Below are 27,790 nucleotides of genomic sequence, written 5' to 3' on the forward strand. Positions count from 1 at the left end.
AAGTGTCTTGTCATAAACTCACCGGGTTGGAATGCATAGATAGGCTGAATATTAGACACTGGAAATATTGGAACCATGCAGACGCCAAAGAGGAGAGAAAAAAAGAGCTTTTCTGTTATTTGATCATTGTTAGAGTCTACATATTTAAAATATTTGAAATCCGGGAAAGGCTTTTCCCCAAATTGTAATCAAAGTTTTTGCCAACTGTTTGTATTTAAGATGTACTTTGTGCTTATTAAAGAACTAATTGCTAATCCATTAACCCTTAGAACTCTAGAGTTTTTATTGTCATTTTGGTATATGTACATTTGAATCATTGTATAAGTGTAATTTCATATTACATAAGTAATTACATAGTAAGTAACAGTTTATTACACTAACAGTTGCTTTAATTTCTATATCAACAAGCATGACTTTTTTCTAACCTACAGAACTAGACTGCACATGTGACAACAACTTTTTATAAAATTCAAATCCTAATAAAATATCTCCTCTTCTGTTTACAGACACAAATGTGGTCTCAGTTTCTGAATTTCTGTGCTTTAAGTGAGAAAAAAATGAATGTAATATTACACTAGAAGAAAAGTTAGTTTGACAACTTGGCTATGAAATCCCAGGTGGTTGCTAAGGTGTCCCAGGTGGTTGCTAAGGTGTTGCTTGTAAATTGCTATGTTGTCCCAGGTGGTTGTTTAAGGTGTTGCTGTGGTGTTCCAGGTGGTTGCTACGATGTTGCTATGGTATCCCAGGTGGTTGCTAAGGTGTTGCTGTGGTGTCACCGGTCATCACTAATGTGTGGCTTGTACATTGCTTTGGTATCCCAGGTGGTTGCTAAGGTGTTGCTGTGGTATCCCCGGTCATCCCTAATATGTTGCTTGTACATTGCTATGGTATCCCAGGTGCTTGCTAAGGTGTTGCTGTGGTGTCCTAGGTGATTGCTAATGTGTTGTTTGCACATTGCTATGGTATCCCAGGTGGTTGCTATGGTGTTCCCAGGTCATCACTAATGTGTGGCTTATACATTGCTATGGTATCCCAGGTGGTTACTAAGGTGTTGCTGTGGTGTTCCAGGTGATGGCTAATGTGTTGCTTTTACATTGCTATGGTATCCCATGTGGTTGTTACAGTGTTGCTAGGCCACTGCTATGGTATCCCAGGTGGTTGCTAAAGTGTTGCTATGGTGTCCCAGGTGATTGCTAATGTGTTGCTTGTGCATTGCTATGGTATCCCAGGTGGTTGTTAAGGTGTTGCTATGGTATCCCAGGTGGTTGCTAAGGTGTTGCTATGGTGTCCCAGGTGATTGCTAATGTGTTGCTTGTATATTGCTATGGTATCCCAGGTGGTTGCTAAGGTGTTGTTATGGTGTCCCAGGTGATTGCTAATGTGTTGCTTGTACATTGCTATGGTATCCCAGGTGGTCGTTACAGTATTGCTTGTACATTGCTATGGTATCCCAGGTGGTTGCTAAGGTGTTGTTATGGTGTCCCAGGTGATTGCTAACGTGTTGCTTATACAGTGATATAGTATCCCATGTGGTTGCTAAGGTGTTGCTAGATTGTTGCTATGGCATCCCAGGTGGTTGCTAATACATGTGTATAAATACGTGCTCGTATGTGTACGAGCCTATATGTAATGTCTATGGGGGCAGTGTGAAAATGTCCATTGTAACATCATCTGTGGCAGTTAAATTAGATTTTTATTCTGCCGTTCATAGCCTGTGGGGAAAAAACATATTTGAACAAACACTGTATGAAAACTGGAGTTCCAAAAGCACAAAAGCAGTATTGCTGAATAGTCTCTGATTCTGATTCTGTTTTATGACCTGTAAAAAAGTTACCAAAAGGCAGAGATTAATAAAATGAAGAGTAAATTGGTTTAGTCAAGCCAACTTCACTATATTGTTATTAATGATGATAACCAGGACTTAAGGGTTCAATTGGATTGAATATGTAGACAATGCTATTGCTCACCCCTGGGGGCTCTTTGACCTTGTAAGTGATAATCTTAAACCTTGTTGAGTGTTCCTGCTGATTTAACAACGTACATTCACTGCCATCACACTGGATCAAATTTAAGGTGCCAATTTGCTTTGAGCATTTTGGAATATTTGCATGCATGATTATATGTTATATTAGTATATGTATGATTTAAACTGCATTAATCTAGCTCAGAATCACTGCTCATTAGAGAGATGGCAACTCTATGTGACCATAATAAGAACATAGCTCTGACATCTGCTTTTCTTTCCCATGGTGCCACTGTGCTCAAACTCACCTGTTTATTTAGCCCTCCCAGAACTGAACTGAACTGTGTTAGGAATGTTACACTGATGTCAGAAATAGGATAGTTAAGGTCAGGGCTGGGCAGTAGGTTGACAAACAGATGGGTAGCAACCCTATAAATAACAACCAGTGTATAACTGCATAAACTACAAACTGAGTAGCTAATTGGTTGTCAGCAAAATCATAGTTCATTTATTTATAGTTTACCAATTTTTTGGTTTTTCCATCTATTCTTTCTTGAGCAGACCAGGTGATCAACGGCATCATATACTACTGTGCAAAAGTCAGAGACCACCATTCGTTTATTTAATTTCCAGTCAAAACTTTACTCATTTTTCAGTATCAGGAAAAGCAAACAGAAAACTACACATACGCTTAAAAAAAATATATAATCTAAAGATTTTCAGTATTTATTGTGTTCACTCTTTGCCTTTATTGTTGTGTCTATTCTGTTCAGTAGACTTGCTTTTAGTTTTTCAAAGAAATTTGCAGCCACAGCTCCAAAGTTCAGTCTTAGAAGTTGGTTTAGTATTTTCTGCTTCACACAATCCAAGCCAACACATTCAGTGATGTTGAGGTCTGGACTCCGGGGTGGTCAGTCCATTGTTTAGCTTCTTTGTTGGATGTGTCTGTCTCCTTTTCTCAGTGAGGCTTCTTGACAGCTACACATCCTTTCAGACCCATAGCTTTAAGTGCTGTTTATCTGATGAGGGCAGTTTTGGTGTCTGCCAGGTCTTGCATGGTTGTTAGGAGTTAGGATTTTCTTCTTTTTATCTTTTTTTTAACTCCAGTTTTTCTCCTGTTTTTACACTTATTTTTGCTTTTACCTTCTTCTTCCTTATGCCTTCTTATGTCTAACCTCCTCAGAAATATCCTGAAAAATCAATAACTTGTACTTTTTCACTGTTTTGACTAGAGATGAAATAAGTGAAGGCTATGATTTTTGCACAGTACTGTATATTATACATTTACAGACTGATATTCATTCATGTGTTCATATACATTGTATATGGAACAGCACAGCTGCTTTATGGAGGAGCAAATACGCACATCTGTTGGCAAAATGTTTTAGAGAAAAAGGGGTTAAGTATTCAGATGTGAGGAGGATAGAGAGAGAGATAGAGAGAGAGAGAGAGAGAGAGAGAGAGAGAGAAAGAGAGAGAAAGAGAGAGAGAGAGTGATATTCTCTCAGAGTTGCTTTTTCTCCTGATGGTTGGTGTGGAGCAAAAAAGGGAAAGAAAGAGAGAGAAGGAGAGGTAGTGAAGGAGAGAGAGAGAGAGAGAAGGAAAGAGAACAAGAGAAGAAGAGAGAGGGAGAGATGGAGATGGAGAGAGTGGTAGTCATGTGACTCCGCTGCATTCGCCGGCAGCCTCTTTTCTTGTTGATCCTCCAGAGACCATCTGTGCTGGGGGCATTGATTAGAGTGGCTCTGGCGGGATTACATCTTTGCCGTTGCCATGCCAACTAATCAGCTGTTGCTCCCCCCTCCCCATTCCCCCCTCCTTCCTCTCCGTCCGTCCTCCTCCCCTTGGTTGCCGCAGCAACGGAACATCGGTTCTCCAAGTAGCTCGGCGCTAAATTCAGCGAAACAGCAAAATGTTTTTCTCCCTTTTTTTTCTTAATTGGCAACGGTTTATGACCCCGGCCTCCGTTCCGGCTTTTTCGTTGTTCTGCTGCTTTTTTGTAGGCTCGTCTGGAGCATTCTCCGTTCTCACATCTCGGGTGCGCGAGGCCGAGGGAATGCAGGAGAGTTGCAGTTTCATCTTCAACATAACAAAGTCCAAACTGAGAGCACGAGGCTTTCCAAGACAGCTGTGGTTCACAGTAATTCATTTTCCTTCAAAAGAAATGTCAGAATGTGCTGGCTGGGCGAACACCACAGATGTTTTCCGATGGAGATGTTGGCCAAAATTCCTAAATATGAACCCCTTGACCCAAAAAAGTGTCTTTTTCTGCTGTTTACATCTACATTTATCGCTTAATTGTTAATGATGTGAAGTCTCAGTGTTGCACTGTTAATTACTGCCATTATTATTATTATATTGTGAAATCAACAGATCTTAACATACTTTCTGTAAAAACATAGCAAATTATTGTGATTGTGACACTGAACTGTACTACACAGCATTGTGGGATAAAACAGCGACTGAGTTAAAAGGCGTAAACTTTTTAATATAAACATTTAAAACTCTTTTTGGTGTTTTTGGTGTTAATTGAGATACTCTGTGCATATACAGTGCTAAACATGGTGAAAATATGTTCATTGATTGTTTCAACTCATTTATAGTTCTTGTGAAATTAAAAGTCTTTTGTTTATATTGTTGCTGTTGTACAAAAATATGGTATCTACATTTTTGACAATTATTTTTTTTTTGCATTATTAGAAAACTAGTTAGTCTTTAAACTGTGTTAACATTTTATAATGATGAACTGATAGAAATGGTCTAAAAATATTTGAGGAAAATCTCTTTACAATAACTTCCTTTGTAAGCCAATAATGTTTTTTCTTTCTCCTGTAAAGTTACTTTCAGAGATATGACGTCTGTTCTGGCAGCGACAATGTAAATTTCCAGTAACTTTTTACAGTAAAAAATAAAGTAAACAAGGCTACTGAGTTGCATTACTTTCACAGTTGTTATTTGAAAATACAGGAGATTACTGGAATTACAGCATGTCTCTTATTATTATGATATCATGAGAATACAGCTGAAAGAAAAGCTAAAGAAAATCTTAAAAACAATAATAAGCTCTTAGCAATGTGAATTGCATTCTGAACGTGCACACATGCTAACAATCACAGTGCGTCCAATAATGCATTTGGCATGGAGCTTCTTATATACAGTGATAGGAAACATTACCACACAGTAAACTCAAACATGTCCACATTGGTCATAGATCTGTTTTACTATGACCAGTGTGGACATGCATGCGGCCCAACTACTCTGAGGGGTCAGATTTCAGTTAAAGAATGCAAAAACAATGTCTCTGAATGGATCACCGACAAAATGTTATTATATATCCAGTCTTATTATTTACTTGTTAAAGATTTTTTCCAGCATTTTTCTATCTAACATTGTCCACAACACCTATATTATATAGTTCCCTAAGGTTTTCTGGTATTCATTTGCAAATGGGTGGAGCTTGAGAACTCCACCCCATCACTATCAGTGTAACATAGTAGTAACTGAAGAAGTAGCTTCTTTAAAGAGCAATAAATCTCTGCTGTCGGAAGAAAACCTTGTATCTCCATTTTGGTCATTTTTCAGTTTTTGACAGTCTGAAAATGCCTGTTGTCCTTAACATTGTGTGTAAATTTCATGATGAATGGACCAAAAGAAACAGCCCAAAACAACTTGGAAAAATGTCTGGTTCCATTGACTTACATTAAAAGTAGAGTATGTTTTTTCCTTTTCCTGTAAAGTTATCATTTTGGAGATACAAAGTTTTCTTCCAACAACAGCGATATACAGCTGTACAGCTTGATTTAACAATTATTTGCAAATATATTCTACAAAAATATGACTTTTGCAAAAAAAGACTGATGACATTCAGCTGCTCATAAGTGTGTTTGAACTCAGCAGGTGGTCTGTTCTTTTCCAAGTAAAGTGAAAGAAGTATTTCTTTGATCTTCAGACTTATTCAGTAACTATCAATTAATCAGTATCGGTTATGAAACTTACATGAATGCTATGCATTTACATACATATTCCAGTGAGCTGGGAAGGTCAAAGTTTATTTATCAGTTTATAAATATGTGCTGAAAGATGCTCTTGTGTTTTCAGGTGTGCACGGAAGGACGTCTGATCCTGGAGTTCGCCTTCGATGACCTGATGCGGATCAAGACATGGCACTTCACCATCAGACAGTACCGTGAGCTCATCCCACGCAGCGTCCTTGCCATGCACGTGAGTGTGACATCATCACCACTTTTCTTAGCCCAAATGTAAATGACTGGCTGAGATATGTTTCTACACTGGAGCTCAAATAGATAAAATTACAGATAAAATTCACTCTTTAAGTTATTACTGCTGTATTAGTTATGCAGCACACTTTCGTGTGGAGATACAGCAGCGATATGTTAATATATTAAATTCAGCAAATAAACATTATTGTGTGTTATAAACATGCAGAAGTGTGTTCTCTGTAGAGTGTGTGTTATTTTCACTGAGACAATGAACAAAACATGTCATATGACCAGGGGAGCTCACACTTTTGAATTTGACTGTATCAGTATGTAGTACAATTTCTGCCACACTAACAATTCTGTGAGACTACTTATCAACTTGACACATTTGAAGACAAACATGTAATGATTACAGTGCTAATTGTTAGCCTTATAGTATGTATAGTATGTGGGATAAGATAAGCTAAGATAAGCTAAGATAAGATAAGATAAGATAAGATAAGATTCTCTGTTTGTTATTTGTACAGTGTAAATAGAAATACATAGAAATCCCCCCCCCAAAAAAAAAGAGTGCTGCTAGATCACCTCTGCATGTGCACAGTCTTGGACATCCAGTAATGTCCAGGAATGAGGAGCTTAATCAGTTAGCTTGATCAATGAATTGTTAGAAACTGAAAACTGCAGTGGCAGCCCTAGAGCAGGATTCACTACTAAAAGAGTCTCTCTCTGTGAAACTACTGCAAGGTCAAACCATTTGCTTATATGTCTCTAGTTTCTAGTAAAACGTGTCATTTCTTTGAGAAGCTTTGAATGTCTGTGTTTAATCTAGAACTGCTTTTGTCTAATTTTTACAATCTGGTGCCAACAAAAATGTTCCATCACATAATTGTTAGCATTAAAAAGTGAAGCAGTTGCATTCAAAATGAAATTTCAGGTCCACCTTAAACACCGCAGCAGTAACATTCTGATACCTAAATGAATGTTCTTTTCCACCTTAAACACTGCAGCTATAAACTTCTGATGCCTAAATTAATTTTCTGTTCTACCTTAAACACTGCAGCATTAATATTCTGGTGCCTAAATGAATTTTCCATTCCACCTTAAACAGTGCAGCCATAACCTTCTGATGCCTAAATGAATTTTCCATTCCACCTTAAACAGTGCAGCCATAACCTTCTGATGCCTAAATGAATTTTCAGGTCCACCTTAAACACTGCAACAATAGCATTCTGGTGCCACCACATTTTCCATTCCACCTTAAAAAGTGCAGCCATTACCTTCTAATGCCTAAATGAATTTTCAGGTCCACCTTAAACAGTGCAGCAATAACATTCTGGTGCCACCACATTTTCCATTCCGCCTCAAAAATTGCAGCAATAACGTTGTGATGCTGAAAGCTGTGTAGCTGCTGCGCCATTTAAGGTGGAACAGAAAAATCGATTAAGAGTCTAATGAGACTTCAGCCTCATTAGAAAGTGTTAATGCGAATCGCCATTAGCTTAGTGCTAAAAAACCTCTAGAATTCTATAAGGATGCTAGCAGAAGTTAGCATTATTTATTGAGATGGTTTTGTTGTTTTGACCAGGTTTGGACATTAATGACCCAATTTGAAGGCCTAACTCTAATAGTCACGGTTCGCCACTGATGATGATGATGAGGCTGTAATCAACATGCTAAATGGCCTAATAGCATACTTAAGAAAATAATTAAGACTGCTTAAAGGGCACAGTTCTTAAGTACATTAGATTTCTTTTTGTTTTGTTTAATTTTTAAAATTGGAACTTAACAGTCTTTGGCTTTGGATCCCTCATTAAGTTTTTCTTTGGAAATATTTAATGCAATTGCATCAGTAGCTGATATGAGTCTTTCTTGTTAGCTTTTATTTCATATTTGTATTATTTCTGTATTTTCTTTTTTTTTTGTTTTACTTTTTTTGCGGGAAAAAAGTGTGAAAAGTTTCTTTTTTAAAAAAAAGAACAATTTCTTGCAAGACATCAAAGGCAGTCTCAGATGAAAGAAAGCCTTGTCTAAGGCAAAGAAAGAAAAACAGAATAATAACAAGGTCAAATAAGTAATCTGCTTAATTCCGCGGAGTGTAACGAACTCCACTAGCACGCTGCGATGAAGGAAATGAAGACAGCGCCCCGCAAACCTCGCAAACTCGCCATTTATTGCGCCGAATGAAACCACTGATAGCTTTCAGTCTCTCATTTCTATTCCGGATGGCGAAGCAGGTTGTTGCAGCAGGCAGGGTGAATTTTTCTTTTTCTTTTTCTTTTAACTTTTCTCTCTGGCCCCCCTGTAGGTTTCAGAATGTGCGATGTTGGAAAGTTTGCTCACGCTACCAGCCCACTGTGTTCATGTGAAATTCACATGCTCTTAAATTGGGCCCTCTGGGTATACTATCCATACTGGAAGAAGGAGAGCGAGAGCTACAGAGCCAGAGCGAGAGAGAGCAAGATCTTAGGGATAGAGCGCTTAGGGAAAGGAGGGGAGGGGTTTTCGCTGCAAGAGAAAGGCAGCACTAACGTTACTGCAGTGTATTTGATCGTTTCGTACACACTCGCGCACACACTCCCTGCCAGGGAAGAGCAGTGTAAGTGAAGTTAAACTTGTTTGATCACGACTAACAAGAACTGGAGTGAACCGTTTGAAAACTAAACTCGTTTTGGGCTCCGGTGCACGATCTCAAATAAACATTCTCGGACCTGCAATACACAGTGGAGCTAAACATCTTCAAAATGCATACAGTACAGTGAAAAAGTCAGAGACCACCTTTGTTTACTTAATTTCCAGTCAGAACAGCCATTCGGTACAGCTTAGTCATGTTTCATTAACTACAGCAATGCTTTTGACTCTGTCGACCATGTGAAATTCTGGAAAATGATACCAGATCATCTCGCTGTTCTAATGAGGAACGTCTACACTGATCATCAAATCAGAGTTATGACAGAAAATGGACAGACTGGTTTCATATTGGCAAAGGCAGGGCTGCCCACTGTCACCATACATGTTTAATGAGAGAAGTAGGACTGGAGAAAGATGACTGAGAGAAGGCCTAAAGAGCTGTATGCGCAAACATGCCGGTTCATCCCGGCTCACTGATGCCTCGCTGACGCAAATTTAGAGAATAAATATTCAAATCGGACCTGATAATCATGAGTTTTTGTGTGTGCAGCTGTCAACTTTTGACTCATGTCCTTGTTAGCACTTGTGACTAATGTTAGCTTAGCGAGAAGGCTAAACCACCAGCAATTCCAGCTCATTGAAACCTCATTGACGCAAGTTTAGAGAATAAAGGTTTAAATTGGAACTGATAAACCTGAGTTTTTGTTTGTGGAGCTGTCATCTTAAGCTACTTTTAACTCATGTACTTTTAGCACTAATGACTAACATTAGCTTAGCAAGAAGGCTAAACCACCAGCGATTCCAGCGCACCAACACTGCACTAAGGCATGTTTAGAAAGCAAAGACTCAAATCTGAGCTGATAAACCTGAGTTTTTGTGTATGGAGCTGTTGGCTTAAGCTACTTTTAACTCATGTTCTTGTTAGCACTAGTGACTAACATTAGCTTAGCAAGAAGGCTAAATCACCAGCAATTCCAGTTCACATAAGCCTCATTGTTGCAAGTTTAGTGAATAAAGAGTTAAATCTGAGCTGATAAACCTGAGTTTTTGTGCGGAGCCATCAGATTAAGCTTTTTTCTTACTCATGTCCTTGTTAGCACTAGTGACTAATGTTAGCCTAGCGAGAAGGCAAAACCATCAGCAATTCTGGCTCACTAAAGCCTCACTGACAAGAGTTTAGAGATTAAAGATTCAAATCTGAGTTGATAAACCTGAGTTTTTGTGTGTGAAGCTGTCAACTTAAGCTACTTTTAACTCACGTCCTTGTTATCACTAGTGACTAATGTTGGCAAAACCACCAGCAATTCTGGCTCACTGACGCTGCATTGAAGCATGTTTGGAGGATAAAGACTCAAATCTGAGCTGATAAACCTGAGTTTTGGTGTGTGGAGCTGTCAGCTTAAGCTACTTTGAACTCCTTGTTAGCACCAGTGACTAAGGCCTAAATCACACACACTACCTCTATGTGCCGTGAGTAATGTGGCAGCGTAAGCAATACAGCTCGAAAGCGCTGGCCTTTCATACGTGCAGTGTTTTTGCTGTGAAGTGGAGCAGCGAGAAAGTTATACAGACATTCCTTTATCCAGATGGATAATTGTTCACATCAGTCACTCTGCTCAACAAAAATATGATGCACAGTATGTTTGTTTATCCTCAACAGCATTCTGACTTGTGATTAGGCAAGGTTTTAAGCCTGGTAATGTGTTTGCAGCCCAGAATGTTTAACTAGTATTTCATCATGGATTAAATTACATGTAAAAAAAAATGTGTTTTCATGTTTGTATACAGTTTTCTATTAAATTTTTGTGGCTTATTTCAGTGCATTTTGCTGCATGACGTGCAGGAGGCAGAATAAAACGATGCCAGGTCTATTCTCTCAATACTGCGCCGCTTTAGTGCGGCATCTAAGATGCTCCACCACTTTGCACGTGCAGCCTATGTGAAAGCGCTGACCAGTTAACATGGCCACCGAAATGAAAAGCGAGACTTTCCGTGCTGTTCACGCCACACAAATGCATTATGTGTGAATCAGGTCTAACATTAGCTTAGCAAGAAGACTAAACCACCAGCAATTCCGGGCCACTGACACTGCACTGAGGCAGGTTTAGACTCAAATCTGAGCGAGTGAAGTCAAGTGACTGGTGCCGGAGAGACAGAAAGACAGAATCTTTTTGATTATTAAAGTTATGGCTTTGTTTGTGTTTCTGCTCTTCCTCGTCTTTTCAAAAATAGAGGCTGTGTACAAGATAGTGGAAGGGGCAGGGCTCAGAAACAGGGCAACAAGGGGGTGTGTACAATTAGCATAATCATGCATATTCATAGATCTCCGCATTCTTAATGAATGTTGAGGTTTAGTGACACTCCTATACAACAATTGTAGATAATATATTTAACAATTTATTATTCATCATAGATGTTTTTTGTGTTTTTATGTGTGAATTTAGCCAAGTAATTTTGGAGCATTTTTATTGGACCGTTAATCATGAAGTTTTAACACAAGGCAAAGGGGAAACTGGACTTGTACAAAACAAAAAAAGACAATAATGGAGACATACGGTTACATGGTCACTTTGACTGGGAATGAAATAAATGAAGGGTGGTCTCTGACTTTTGCACAGCACTATACATGTCTAACAGTTTGCTCTCTCAATCTTTTACACATACACCCAACTTTTCTTTCGCACACTCTCTGGACCCTCTGTAACCTCTGTTGTTCTTAAGTCACCTGCATTGATAGCCGTAGTTTGACAGGCAGTGTGAATGCAGCTTATACGGTTTTTGGGGGGGGTAATCTCCCTGGGCTACTGTGAAATTCAAATTTTTGACCGTCTCTATCAATATTTATTAGCAGTTTGAGTGCACTCCACATACAATGCCCCAAAAACCTGAATCAAATACATATTCAGGGTAATTGAAGCATTGGCCTCTGTCCCATTACAGCTTTTTGACGAAAGCTTTTGCCCCGAACCGTCAGGGTGATTTTCTGCTGCTCCTGAAATCCTGAAAGGAAACAAGAAACCAAAGAAACAAAAGCAGATATGCCATTTGGTGCACATCCACTTTACTTAATTACATTCTCCAGGCCAATATAAAAATCGCTTTGAATATGCAGCAGTAGAATAGCCACTTTCTCCACTCCTAATGCCTAAAACCTGAGCTCTGATTGTGTAGTTATACTCTTAGGTCTTTCCAACCGCTCAGTCTGTATGGAGAATAATAAGACTAATAATTCAAGACTTCCAGAAAAGGAAGAATATTTTAAAGTAGAATTCCACCAATTCTTTTTCCCAAATTCTGCATAATTCCACAGACTTATTCCATAAGTCTTCCACAGTGGTTTGATCAGTAGTGATAAAATGAGACTTCATTTAGGATGAGCTGTCACCCAATACTGTAGAAATTTGTGAAGTTCTCATTCGACATGCAGCTCTCAGCCGTCTGATAGTGTGGCTGCAGGTGTGAGTGGGTGTGTGTTTTAGTGTTTTGAGATGAGGTGTGGAGTGATGAGGGGTCCTCTCTCTGCTCGCAGGCTCAAGACCCTCAGGTTCTGGAGCAGCTCTCCAAAAACATCACCCGAATGGGTCTCACCAACTTCACCCTCAACTACCTCAGGGTAAGTCACACACAGTACTGTACTGTAAGTCTTAGCCAACCCAGGAACATTGTCTCTGACCATTTATCTGGGCAGCAAGTGTGTTTTTCACCCTTTAAAACACTATATAACACTAAAATAAATACAAATAAACACTAAAATAGTGAAGAAACTAGTGTAGCTAAACCTTTAAATGCGAAGAAACATGTAAATGCTTGAATACTATCAATATGCATGACTCATACTGATCGTTCCATATGGAGAGTGATTAGATAAAGACTCTTAAGTATTTCAGATGTTTTCTATGATGAAGAATATATATATATATATATATTGCATATCGTCACTAATGGAAATGATAACTTTGCAGAAGAAGGAAAAAAATATACTTGTAATGGAAGTTGATGTAAAAATGTATTTTTTCTAATTTTGTTCATTGTGAAATTTTAACACAATGCAAAGCATAACCGGATCTTTTAATATATGCAAAAAAGTAAAAAATACCAAAAATGGAGGTTTTTGCGTGGAGGTAATGATATGAATCTTTAAAGAAACTTTTGACCCTCTTTCACAGTAGCCATGAAATGCAATTCCAGCCTGTTTTGGAGGTCACTCACTTCATCATTTTTAATTAAATAATTTCCAGTCCATTTCCATTCCGTTGACACAACAGACATGCTATGCTGTGTTGTGCAGCATCCAAACTTTCGAAACTGACTGTGAGCACTGTTCAATATCTCTGTGCTTTAGTGCACCGCTCAGCATTTTGCCATGGCTGCCTTAGATTAAACCCAGAACCAGACCACAAAAATCCACAGTAAATCACATGTGGCTAGATATTCATGGTCCTTAAGATAAACAGTCAGATCAGCTAGCATTATGAGCCTAGTTTTTCCACCTTGTATCTTTTAGCTCAAAAATCAGGAGTTCATGAAGTTAGTTAGCTTGTTTAGTTAGCTTATACCAAACAGGTAAATTCATAAATGATGCTGAAAGTTTAATATCATTAAATTTATATGAGTAGCCTGTAAAAATGAACTTGTGGTGTTCTCACTGCATTCTATGTAGTACAGCTGCACTTATTAGCTCATATCAGTCCCATTTAGAAAGAACTGCACTGGCTACCTGTATCATTCAGGATAGATTTTAAAGTTCTGCTACTAGTTTTAAGGCTCTAAATGACCTTAAAGCACTGCTTACATCACAGAGTGTCTCTCTGTTTATTTTCCAGCACGTGATCTTAGATCTGCAGATACTGACCTTCTGCAAATACCTTCAGTAAAATACAGAAAACATGGAGAGACTCGTTCAGTTATTCTGCTTCTAAACTGTGGAGCTCAGTTCATCTTTTATTAGACAGTCAAGCTCAGTGCTCACTTTTAAGAAGCATCGAAAAACGTATTTCTTTAACTTAATGTTTAATTAAAAGTCTATATCTTAGTAGTATTTATCTTAATTTTAACTGTGTCATTTTCTTATGATTCTAAATAAACACTTTTAATTTCTTGTATTACTGTTAAGTTAAATTATTATTATTACAAGTGTAGGTAATATTGGCAAGTGTAAATATTGGACTTCCTCAAGTAGAAGCTTGGAAATGGTTTAGCTTACACATCAAATCACAGTGTATGGTATTATTTAGCGATGCACCGATCCAATACACTGGATCAGCATCAGGCCTGATACTAAACTTATTTAATGCGTTAGTCATTGGTCAGATGTGGCCGATTGACCATGAGCGCTATTTCTTAGACCCAGTCGCTGTAAGATGAAAGAGTGTCGTTCCAAAACACATCACATTCTCACTTTGTGTTCTTATTAGCGGAACTGAATGCTCCACATACAGCCAACAATTATGAATGATCACATTACAGACAGATTTGTTTGTTTAAGGAGATCAAACGAGTTCTTTGCGAATGTCAAATGAATGTGTTTCTCTGCAGAGCATGAGAGAATAAAAGCCCTGTGCAGGAGAGCCTCTCTACAGCTTCATTAACGAATACCTATTTCAGTTATGACTTATTTATGACTTATTTGACTTACATATTTATCAGTTTAATGTAGGCTAAAAAAGTTACAAATGTCAGATTTCTGACTTCATGGCCTTAAAATAAATGAATAAAATTAAATTTAAAAAAACTATCGTGATTTGGAATTAACTAATTGTAACTGCATATTATATGAAGTTTACAGAATTTACAGAATTGTGGAAAAAATATTGGATTGAGAAAGTCAGATCAGTGCCTCCTCAGCATTAATCATGAATCATCAGTTTTTTTATTAAAATGTCTGAGGAAGCAAATATCTACTGCACAGATAAATAGCTTTATACATCCAATTCTCAGGTGGCCTAAGATTTTTGCACAATAATTTAGGCACACAGAGGTCACATTTTCTTCAAAACTCATTGTTTTAAAACTCATTGTTTTAATATATATATATCACCATTCCAGGCACAAGTTTATTGCCTCCTTTAGTTGTGCATAGAATGTCTATGCTGCATGTGCCATGTATTGTGTTTACAGTGTTTTTGCTCATGTATGTATGTGTGTGTGTGTGTGTCTGTGTGTGTGTGTGTCTGTGTGTGTGTGTGTGTGTGTGTGTCTGTGTGTCTGTGTGTGTGTGTGTGTGCGTGTGTGTGTATGTGTGCACGCACAGCCCGGCTCCCCTGCAGTAGATTTCGCCGTCTTCTCCACAGCTTTGTTTATTCTTGCGATTTTCGTGTGAGTGACAGCTCCGATTTGCGAAAGGGAGAACAAGAGGGGGAGAGAAAATTAATTGGATGGAGGAAATTAGCATAACATTAATGAGCGTTCCCCTGTTGAGGCGCGGCATTGTGGGTCTCCGTGCTCTGCTCTCACTCACCCGGCGCACCGGCTTGTTTATTGTGGGGCTACACAGAAAAAGAAGAGGAGGAATAAAGGCCTTTTTTAGGTTTTTCTTTCTCTCTATCTCTCTCTTATTCCCCCCACTGCTCGTCCATCCTCTACGTTACTCCGCACGTTAAACGCACAGCCGCGCTTATAAGAGCAGAGAGGAAAAAAGGTGGGCGAAGTCAGAGCTGAATTGTGAATTAAATTTAGATTAGCTGCGGCTCTGTAAGAGTGTAAAGTCTCGGCGCTCTCAGCCTGATCCATCGCCGCTCCCGCAGCTCTATTCAGCAGCTCGGACTGGTTTGCATATGGTTTCCCTGTTTTAGCTGCGCGGTTTTGCATATGTTCGCCTACGCAGCCTCGAAGCTGAGAGACAGAAAGAAGGCATTTCTTACCTTCGGCTGACTCTTAACTGAGGCCCAGTCATTTCATATTTAAGATTTGTCTTTTGTTATTTGTCTAATTTTGTGGAACAATTTTGCATTAGCCTATTAGCATCATTTCCAACTAGCTAGTTATTGCTTTTGTGTGGCTAAAATTGAGGGTCACTGAGAGGTCAACTTTCCAGCAACACACTCCAGCTGACTCATGACTAAGGCTTTATATTTTTGATTTGACTTTATTTGTCTAATCTTAAAAAAAATGGCTACATTGTAAATTTCACATTGGCTAATTAGCCTAATTCCCACCTAGCTAGCTAACCAATGATTAATGTGGGGCTGAAATCTACAGTAATTGAAGGCCACTGAGGGGTCAACTTAAGGGCACATCTAGTTCTGAAAATGACACAGTTGTGAATTAGAAATTCCCACCTAATCTATTTTAATTAACTGAAATAAAGTCTAGATTTCTCACTGGTACTTCTCACCATAAGGGATCACCAAAATGCAGCTCCTCCAGAACCACAGTGTTACACAAAACAGCAGCAGATCAGCAGATGAGACGACTACAGTACAAGAGTCAATAAATACAATAAATACAGGCAACAATTCAGACTACAAACAAAACTGTGCAAACATGTGCACCCATACAGAAATCTGATATATGGCTATATATGCACATGTTCTGTAAATGGTTAGGCATATATTTCTAAATATATGTGCATATATGTTGTGTACATGTATTCATAATACAAGGATCATACAAATATGTTTGATAGGTGGGTGAATGCATATGCACAATATAAGGATTATACATATAATATCTGATGTATGTCTAATGCATATGTCAGATACATGACATCATACATATCTGTCTGTTACAAACATCAAAGGTTTTTTAAAGCAAAAACAACAGATTGAAATACACTAGAAATGTATGCTCAAAAAAAACCTTTATATAAAATAAACACATTATGTAACATGAAATTAGCATATGTGATTAATATATTGTAGCTATCAGAACAAAACCTTGTATCTCCAAAGTGGTAACTTTACAGAAGTTTGTTATCTGTAGAAAATATGTTAACTTACAGTTATGTGAAAAAGTAAGTACACTCTATTAAATATTTTATTTTTTGACGTATGTGGACATATCAGTATTTGACCATTAGTATTTGACCATTAATATGCATTAAAAATAGAGATGTCCTTTTTTCTGTCAAAAAAAGTAAATGCACCCCTGGCTTCAGTAATCTGTATTGACCACCTTGAGAGAAACTTTACATAGGCATTTTCTCCCTTAATTGATGGTCGGTGAGAGGTCAGCTGTCCAGCACGGCAAATAATCCTGTAAAGGTGTACTTTTTTTTCCTTTGCTTGCAAATGTAGGCTAATTTCTCACAGTCTCTCAGCATCCCAGCGGTGGTAAAAATACCTCGTAAAAATGACTCATTAGCGTGGTCAGAGACAGCAGGGTTGGTGTGCGGGAGGTTATCAGCGGCTCCACTCGGGCCGGTTTCCTGTGTTGGGAAGGATGGGGTGCACTGTCCGGCGCGCTGGCTGAGGAAGCCTGGGGGTTTCCTAGCATTCAGGCTGGAAATAGCCCCGCTGCCTGGGACAGCATCCAGAGATTGTTCCCCTGGACCTGTGGAAGTGTGAGGGGATGCAGCCGTGCCAGAATGCAGGGGCTGTCAGAACGGATGGTGTGTGAGTGAGGGGGGGGGTGTATGTGTGCGTTTGTGTGAGTGCGTATATACCCACCTGCTACACCTTGCCTATGGACATTTTAATAACCATTATAAATGAATTAAGAAAAAAATCTGCAAAGGTTTTATTAAAAAGGCTATTTGTTAATACTTTGAGTATATTTTACAACTGTCGGCTTTGTATTTATCAAAGTGCCTTTTTCAGTGTGGAGAAGAGGCTTTCACTATTGGTAACTATTGTTAAATGGGACTTTTTAATGGGGAAATTTCTCCAGAATTCAGTGATTGAGATATAAACAAAGTCTTTCAGAGTGGTTTGATGTGAAATGGTTCACTGTAGAGAAATATACTCACTCAGATTTCTTTGCAATAGTGGTGATAGGAACCAGGGGTCACAATGTCTACAACACAAATATAGCCAGTTTATTGACTATCCAAATGATCAGTAAACCTACATGTGCCTTTTGCTTAAAAATACGTTTTTGGTTGCCTTACAACACACTGCATGTCCCACTCTGCCATGATTGATGTTAAAATGTGTTTCAAAACTATCATAAAAACAATGTCCCACGCATCAAGCAGCGTATTCACGTGAGGAAGCTTTTATAGGCATTAAATGCTTCAGAAGTCTGGTTAGAACCATTAGCACCACTCTGACTGTTCACATTTTAAAGATTGAACTGTGCAGAAACGTTGAACACCTTTGCCTTAAAGAACACATATTAAACCTTTTCTGGCCTAAAGGAGTTTTAAACACCTAAAAGCTTTGAATGTTGATGAGTGTTGACATCAAAACAAAGGAAAAAATGCATGGCACCAGTATTGTATAAAAATATCTACGTGTGAATTGTTTTCCTCAGAATTTGAAAAAAAATAAATTTCATTAGTCTTAACACATTAAGATATTACACATTACCAAAACATGCTTATTGGCATCAGCAACATTCAGACAAACTAAGAGTCCCCAAATGTTTGACAGGCAGCATACTTAAATCTCCAAAACTGTAGGTCTGTCGTCTGTATAGCATTTAGTCTAAATAAATTGCATCATAACCTGATCCTTTGCTCACTGTATGTGTCTGTGTGTGTTTCTTTGTTGATTATGTCCTGCAGTTGTGTGTTATCCTGGAGCCCATGCAGGAGCTCATGTCCCGACACAAGACCTACAGCCTCAGCCCCAGAGACTGTCTCAAAACCTGCCTGTTTCAGAAATGGCAGCGGATGGTGGCACCACCAGGTAAGACATACTGAGATGCCAGTTTATTGGAAACATTTACTTTGTGCCCACAATCGTTGGCCTTTATACCAGAAACACCAACCATACAGGGCACTGCACAGGTACATGTTAGTTTCCCAAGGTATAAACAATGTAAATGAACCCTTAAAGGTACAAAACTGTCCTTAAAGCCCAATTGTGTACCATAAAGCAGTACAATGTAAGATTTTTTGCTAAAAATGAAAGAAAAGGCATCACTGAGTCAGGAGAAAAAAAACAAACTAGCTTAAATATGGAGTGTTTGCGCTGCTGTGCGTCACCCTGTAAAGGCTGAAATAATCTTTTAAAATTCAGAGGCAACAGGTTGAAGTTTCTCAGACCACGTCATACATCTTTACATATTAACACCACACCCATAGGCTCAAAAATAAGATCTGGTGTGTGTTTAGGTCTCAAATACAAAATCATTCTGAGAGGATGAATCTTTCATCAGATTCATCCTCTCGGGGAAGGGGTCTGAAGCACAACCAACATCACAAAACATTTTCCCACACTTTGCTTGCAATTGCACATTTTTTTCCAGAGAGGTCTCAAAATCATATATTATTTTATATTCATATTATATTCTAATAAAAAACAATGACTTAAAACAGTGTGTATAGAGTCAGTGCAATTAAAAAAAAGAAGGGTACCATCCCAGTGACCTAAGGGTAGCACCTCAGTGACCTAAGGGTACCATCCCAGTGACCTAAGGGTACCATCCAGTAACCTATAGGTACCATCCCAGTAACATAAGGGTACCACCCCAGTGACCTAAGGGTACCACCCCAGTGACGTATGTGTACCACTCTAGTGACCTAAGGGCACCATCCCAGTGACCTAAGGGTACCACCCCAGTGACCTAAGGGTACCATCCCAGTAACCTAAGGGTAACCTCTCAGTGACCTAAGGGTACCATCTCAGTGACCTGTAGGTACCATCCCAGTAACATAAGGGTACCACCCCAGTGACCTAAGGGTACCACACCAGTGACCTAGGGATACCACCCCAGTGACCTAAGGGTACCAGCTTAGTGACCTAAGGGTACCACTTCAGTGACCCAAAGCTACCATCCCAGTGACCTAAGAGTACCACCCCAGTGACCTAAAGGTACCATCTCAGTAACCTAAGGGTACCACCCCAGTGACCTAAGGGTACCACTTCAGTGACCTAGGGATACCACCCCAGTGACCTAAGGGTACCACCTCAGTGACCTAAGGGTACCACCTCAGTGACCTAAGGGTACCACTTCAGTGACCTAAGGATACCATCCCAGTGACCTAAGGGTACCACCCCAGTGACCTAAGGGTACCATCTCAGTAACCTAAGGGTAACCTCTCAGTGAACTAAGGGTACCACTTCAGTGACCTAAGGATACCATCCCAGTGACCTAAGGGTACCATCCTTGGGCATTTCAGTAGCTAGTTTATAAAGAGTGTATAGGTGCACTTTGTAGGTTTACAATTACAGAACTGTTGCTGCACAATTTACTATCCCTTCTAGGTTATGCCCCCCTTCCATCAGTGGAAAGGGACCACCACAAGCCCACCGCTTGACAGATATTATTTGTAATAACACTAGGACCTTGCATGGGAGAAAAAAGGAGCTTGAGTTTGGTTGTGTTTCACTGCGCTGCTCAGTAATGTGAAGTTCATTATAAATGGTGCGTATCACAGCATTTGAAAAGTGGAAGAACATTTTGTTCTCTGGCTTAAACAGCCTTTTTACATCATTGTTTGAAACCAGGCTCACTTTTTTGCCTTTTTTGTTGAAACTGAAGCTAGCAAAGCACTCAAATTTAAACAAACATATAACATGTATATAAACATATAACATACAATAAACAAACACTTCCAGACAGATCAACACTCCTTTATGTGCAATTTCAATTCGTTTCTCAAAGTTAAAGGGGGATGCCACCGATTTCTCACGTCTTCTATATTATTAATAATAATTAGTTATTATTAATCATTATAATTAAGAGTCATTCAGAGAGTGGTTTGGTGTGAAATGCTCCGTTCTAGAGAAACCTCAGAGTTGTTCATAGTGGTGGTGATAGGAACCAGATGTCTGAAGCATTTAATGCCTCTGAAAGCTCCTTCACAGAAAGTTACTACATGAAATGGTTATAGATATGCAGTATGGAGAGAGGGGGTTTTGGCCTACAATGTAATTTTTAAAAATCATTCAGGACAAAGTGGTACATGCAGGGTGTTCTGATGCAAAATAGTACCCAACTTCTTTTTTGTGTCATATTTAATGCTATTTTACTGTTTATAAATTACATACTTATATATAAAAACAAAGGCACAGGTAGGTTCCCTGGTCATTTTGGCCATATTTACACTGTTGACATTGTGACCCCTGGTCTCCACCACTGTAAAGAAAAACATAATTTCACGTTAAAACACACTGTATGACTTTGTTTGCATCTTTCTGTTTGATCGAATTATGCAAAAATTTAGAAAAATTGTGGAATTCCCCTTTAAAACCCATATTTAGATCAGTGAGACCAGCATTAAATTGTGAGCAAATTTCTGTCCTTCCAGCGTGAAGCCCCATTTGGGCTTCTGTCAAGCCGTTAAGTAGCGTAACTCACGTTCTCCCACAGCCATGCGCTAGTGGATCCTCTGTAATGGTCATTTCCTTTATTAGCCCCAGCTCCTTCTTTCCTCCCATTCTGCTGAAATTCGGGCAGCGTTCACATTCAGGGCAGGAAGGAAGGACGGCCGCCTTCATACACTGATAAGTCCTTTTTTCTAGTGTGTGTGGAAATGAGGCCGTTTCAGTGCGTCATTCACACACCCTCGCTGATAAACACACCAGGAGCCAGCAAAGTCTCTTTTTTACCTCAAAAACAACACACTGTTTATGTGCCACAGTGAAGTATGATATGTTGGTTATGTGGGGTGGGTTATTTTTATTAGCTGTTAAAAGTTGGTAAAAAAGATTTTTTTTTGTTTAACCCTTAGAAGTCAGGAGTTATTCCCACTTTGGTGTCCTGTTTAAAGGCCATTGCTTTGTTATAGACTTGCTTTCCTTTTAGCAAAGAAATCTGCAGGGATATTTTTCCACACCTCCTAAGTTTAGTCTTAGAAGTTGGTTGCATTTTCTGCTTCTCACAGTCCAGTAGTTACCTTACGGGATCCTATTTAAATAAGATTACAATATTATACATACTTAAAAATGATGGTTCTTCAGGGGTTCTTTAGTGAAGAAAATAGTTCTATATAGAACCATGAACAGTCAACGAATCCTTTGCATGATTAAAGGGTTCTCTGCATTGTGTAAGCGTTCTTCAGTTTGATGGAGAATGTGTTGTAGATGGTTCTATACAGAACCTTTTTGAATAGGGTCCTATATAGCACCAAAAAGGGTTCTTCTATTGTAACAAGTATAACATCGTAACAATAGAAGAATACTTTTTGTTGCTACATAGAACCTTTTTCAAGAAGGTTCTGTATAGAGCCATGTACAGCACATTCTCCATCAAAGAACCCTTTAATCATGCAGAGGGTTCTTTGAGTGTTCTTTACTAAAGAACCCTTAAAGAACCATCATTTTTACATGTGTATGATTCATTATTTAGTTAGTAATGTCTTTTATTATATTACATTATTATGTAATGAATATCTGGGTTCGATTCCCCGGCCGGGCGACTAGAGTCCTTTCTGTGTGGAGTTTGCATGTTCTCATCGTGTCAGCCTCAACATTGAGCGCTGGGATAGACTCCAGCACCCCCGTGACCCATCCTCCATAAGTGGCTTGGGTAATATGTGTGTAAATAACATTTACATTTGGTTTACATTCTGTATCGACAGGTTCAACTATGCTCTTTCTACATTTTCTGTTTTAATGTCAAGAAATGACAAAAATGGATGGTTTTTCAAGACTGGACGCACAACAATAACTTTTCATCAAACTCAAATCATAATAATTTATCTCCTCTTCTGTGTACAAACACTAATATGGTATGGTTTGAAAGTTAAAGTTAAGATATTAACAGAATTGTTTACTGCTGTTAAGAAATTCATATCAAATTACTCCACACATTTGTAATCACCAGCAATCAGCAGCGACTTCACAGGGTTAAGAATCGTCAAAGTATGAGCTAAAACGTAACATCTCCCTGGGTGCAGGTAGAACCTCTGATGATGTGTTTCATTTTCTGACAGCATCCAGTTATCCAGTTTTCAAACTTTTTAATAAAGGCAGTGTTGATGTTAAATCTGGCATATCTAGCTACTTTCTCATTTTTTATGAGGTAGTGTTTGATGTATTACATGCTTTGGTGACAAAAATTGACAGAAAAACAGTCTGTAAGACGGAGACCACCCTTCATTTATTTAACTTCCAGTCAAATTGCTCATTAAGTCCTTTAAGTTAATCATTTTTTATTGTTTGGTATCAGAAAAAAACAAAAAACATGTATTTAATTAAACTTGTGTGTCCACCTGTTGCCTTTATTACAACATCCAGGGTTCTTCTCTTCAGTTTTTTTAAAGAAATGTATGCAAATGCAGACCTATGTTCAGTCTTAGAAGTTGGTTGCAATTCACAAGCGCAATTGAAACACATTCAATATATTGGGGTCTTAAATCTGAGTATTTTCCTTTGACTTTAACCTTCTGTGTACAAGTAGATCATCTTATTTAATCTCTTCGGAAATATCTCCTTAAAGGAAATAACGTCATGACAGTTCTGACAGGTGGTCTCAGGCTTTTGTCCAGTATTGTATATAAACACTTAAAAATAAAGAACTAAAGTTAACTTCAATATTTTAAACAATTCACTGGTTTTCAAAGTTTTGTTTACCAGTATTTTCATGCTGAAAGACATCCCAAATTTAGGCTACATGACATCTTCTTCATAATCATAACCTTCTAAATCAAACTTGCTCTGACTGGTTTTCAGCGGGACATCCACAGAACTTCAAAACGGAAATTTTCCCCTCAAATCACAAAAAAGGTACTCCTTCTGTCTTCTAAAGCTTTCCTAACAGCGTGCTCTAACAGGGGGACGCGCATTCTGTCTCCGAAAGGAATGCTGTGAAATGCGTTTTGTTTTTGTCTCTGTGTGCGCCATGAGTGCTCAACATATTCTCACTGTAGCAGATTCAGTTTGCATATTATACAGTCGTACGCAAAAGTGTGGAAGCCCCTGGTTACATACAATGTTTGGGGATTTTATGAGTGATAAAGTTAACACATTGTCTACAGAGAACACACAGTTTATTTGCTGAATTGAACATTTTGGAAAAAAGATCAAACGTAAAATGTGCTCAGTGCAAAAGCTTCCAATGTGTTAAACTCAGCAAATAAACGGAAAATGTGCAGTAAAAATTACAGACAAATGCCAAGATTGAGTGTGTTCACTGTATAGGTTGTGTTAATTTACTTTAATTTAGAAAATCAACAAAATATTTTTTTATTTAATTTGTCTGGGGATGTTCAAACTATTGCATACGACTGTATATGATAACACTGACAAGACAGTCGGATATACCAATAAATAGCTTTTAGGCCTATGATTTTAGGAATTTGAATAGTTAAATGAAATGAATACATATTAAATTACTGTCAATAACACTAGTTTTAATCTGCATTAAAACATTTTAGCAGTGAAAAATAAACAGCATTTATGATCATGACTCTGCATAAACAGTACAGTACATTGTTGAGCATTTATGCAACTGAAAGCAGGGGTGTCCTCTTACTAGTGCATGTCTTGGAAGATGTTAAAATGCTTTTTGATTTCACCTCCTAAAGAAGCAAAGCATGCCCTGTCTGTGCCTGTGTGTGTGCTAATATGAGGAGGGTATTTATTGCTGAATATGACTGTATGTGTATATTGTATTGTATTATAGATCTTTCTATACACCCGTATCTGTATGCATGCACTAGTTTGGAGTTTCTCTGTGTGAATACATGTGTGTGTGAATTGTAAATTGTCATGCAGTTCTACACTCGTGTGTATGTGTGTGCACGCAGAGCCCACTCGACAGACCACCACGAAAAGGAGAAAGAGAAGGAACTCGGCCAGCAGCGCGTCTAACAGTAGCCTTGGCAACAGTGCGGGCAGTAAGAAACGGAGCCCAGCCAACAGCTTCAACCTGACCAGCCAGGTACCTGTAAGCATCGAATCTTCTCTTATACAAACGCGCTTGTGCACACGCACACCTGCACACACGCCAGATATTCTTCTGCATTGAAGCTTTGGGTGGCCGTGATGTTAGGGACGGCCCACAGCTGTGAACACTCATCCAGAAACACCAGTGACCATTTGAATCCTGTGAAACGCTGTTCAGGTCATCCATCCAGGTCATAAAGTTCATATCTAAAGCGAATGAGCTTCTTTAAATTGTACATTTGTTTATTTAGTTGTTTGCAATAGTTTGAAAACCTCCACTGAAATGACATGTTTTTGGTTGATTTTCTAATTGAAAGTTTTTAATTTTACATTTTTTTTCAATGAAATGTACCCAAATATTTGTTTAGCAACATATTTTCATTGTCAGTTTAGCTGAAAGGAGCCAAGTTCTAGCTTACTAGTACTAGCTTAGTGTTTCAAGTTTCAGTTAAATTGTGAGTGAAATAACATAAATATCATTCAGAATTGATGACTTAGCTAGTTATTTATAAATGATTTATGGCCATTCATATCTTACAGTGATCAGCTAAACCGATTAGCTAGCCTACTGTCTCTGTTTGTCTTCATATCTCAGCTCTGCGGTGGGTAAACGAGTGACTGAGGATGCTCTCAGGTTCGTCACCTGAATGTAGTTCAACAGTCAAAACTATTGCCAAACAGATTATCGTGTATTTAGCTAGTTCTTGTTGTGTCAACATGGTTCGCATTTTAATATCTTTCTTCATTCTGTCTTGATTCATGCTTTCTAAGAAAAGGGCTGACACTGTGAAATCGTAGGAGGAAGCGTGGCTGTGTTCAGTTTTCAGATAATGTTACCTGGGTATTTTTATAATATGATTATTAAAAAATTCATTGTTAAGTTTTATAGTAAAATATTTTGTTTAATACAGAAAATAGTAAGCCTCTACTTATAAGTATTCTAAAATTCTGGTGGGGCCTGAAGGGTTAACAAAAGACAAACCATAAATAAGAAATTTAAGACTAACATAAGGAATAAATACTCGAATATTCAGATTATGTATGCCAGCCCTCTTTCACATCTGTATTATACTGAGACAACAATTTCAGTGTGGGTTTTTTTTGCACATAGCAAGGTTGAAAATTCACTTGCCAAGTGGAAGCCAATGGGTAACTTCTGAATTCTGTAAATAAACATCTGAAGAATGTGACCGTATGAATCATTCTACTGAGCTGGTTCAAAGTCAGACATATTTCAGACTTTTACCTAGCTTGGACTTTAATTAAATTAAAATTGATTAAAATCTTCTTGCTTTGAGTAACTATATGCCTTACTTATATTTATTTTATTAAAATATGAATATTCCATTTTGTCATTACCAGAACAATCATTATATTACCAAAACTTTACCTAATATTTCGGTAGTGACAATTTTAGCTAATTTTGAGAAAAACACTAGACACTACATAGCAAACACAGTTGTACACACATTAAATCGTAATATTTTTTATTAAAGCACAAATAAATTACTTACTTGCTGGAAATATGTGTTTTGGTAGTGCAGAACTCAAACACTCTAGCCAGTACATGACTAGCAAACACAGCTTTGAACATAAAATGATCATATTTTTCATTAAAGCACAAAAAAGTTCACTTAATTGCAGAAATATTGACAGTTAGTAGGTAGTGACAGTTCTTATTGTTCCACACTGATTTTCAGTGGGACGCATTTACTTCATAACAATGGGATCTACCTGCTCACCATGTGGCCATGAGGGACAGGGATGCAGCCTTAATTCCTGCTCTAATATGCAGGGGCGTGGCTAAAATAAGGCTCCACCTATTAACTGAAACTCTATGTTTCAGTAGTGACATGAAAAAAAACAGCATTTTTGAATTTTCAAAGTTTTTCTATTTGCAAATTAAACTCATGATAAATCAAACCTGTAACTTCACAATGAAGGAAATAAAAAAGATCTTTTAAATTTAAAGGTTAGGATTTGGGACAACCACCTCCAAATAAAAAGTGACCTATAAATAATGATTTTGTATTACTATCCCAATGAATGCATTTTATTTTAATTTATTTATTTAATAAATAGGGACTCTCATTTGATCTATTCTGGTAGAATGGTCCATATAAGTGACCTGTAGTTGATGATATGATACAGACTAATATATATATACTATATGAAAAAGGAGAACCTCTTACCAGAACCACTCTTATAAGTTTTGTCTAATTTTTGTTTAACATTGGAGCAAAACAGTAAAAAGCAGTACTGGTTACTTTTGCTTTTGCTAAGGTTTTCTACATTGGTAACATATTACCGCAAATTCTTCCCTACATCTCATATTTGGAAGAAAAAATTATAGAGATTTACAGCTTAAATTTTTCAAATGACTTTGATACATTCATCAAATTGTTTCAAATAAATGTTTATGGACAGAATTCAGCAGCTGCCTATTGGTTATTTTATTAAGTGCATGGAAGGACAATGAAATTGCTGGTTATGGTAATCGCTTAAACACAGTGTGGCAGAGATTAGAGTTAAAAAATACTGAAATATTCTGTAAATCAAATAATAAACTCATTTCTAATCATAGACAAAGCAATGTATGTACAGCTGTGTTTATGCTGTTCCTTGAAGCTTTGCAGTTGCATTGAATCTGAATGTAAAACAATGTTAATCAAACTCATGAGGCATTCCTGTCAAAACAGGATCAAACCAGCACTGACAATATTTCAGTGATGGTTTTCTTGCTGAGTAGAGAAGCTGAATTAGTGTGGTGATTTTAAAACATCAGACTTCCTGGTAAGTTACATCTTCATACCATGCAATTATTGTCATATTGTTTTTAGAAATCTATATAAGTTATATACAACTATGTATATAAATAGGCTTAGTTAGAATTGCAACATTTTCCCTCTTTTTCATGAGGTAAAGGTTTGTTTACTGTAATGGCAGGGTGCTTGCAGGTTGCATACAATCAGCTGCATCATGAAGTAGAAACAATTTTGTGCAGCTGAATTGTTGTGCAATTTTTCAGGAGTGATGCACCCAGT

General features: G+C 38.0%; 1 protein-coding gene across 2 annotated transcripts in view; it reads left to right on the plus strand.

Moving 5' to 3' along the window:
- ldb2a (LIM domain binding 2a) overlaps positions 1–27,790 on the plus strand; it is a 113,144-nt gene that overhangs the window by 71,407 nt on the left and 13,947 nt on the right. Inside the window, exons 4-8 of one of the 2 annotated variants that reach the window (XM_036568784.1) lie at positions 6,062–6,184; positions 12,341–12,424; positions 18,476–18,599; positions 23,532–23,585; positions 24,608–24,747. In XM_036568784.1, the coding sequence (XP_036424677.1) occupies positions 6,062–6,184; positions 12,341–12,424; positions 18,476–18,599; positions 23,532–23,585; positions 24,608–24,747 (525 nt within the window). The remainder of the gene's footprint in view (positions 1–6,061; positions 6,185–12,340; positions 12,425–18,475; positions 18,600–23,531; positions 23,586–24,607; positions 24,748–27,790) is intronic. The other variant, XM_036568785.1, reaches the window with a different exon arrangement.

The sequence above is a fragment of the Colossoma macropomum genome, unplaced genomic scaffold (assembly GCF_904425465.1).
Source record: "Colossoma macropomum unplaced genomic scaffold, Colossoma_macropomum, whole genome shotgun sequence".
Taxonomy (NCBI): domain Eukaryota; kingdom Metazoa; phylum Chordata; class Actinopteri; order Characiformes; family Serrasalmidae; genus Colossoma; species Colossoma macropomum.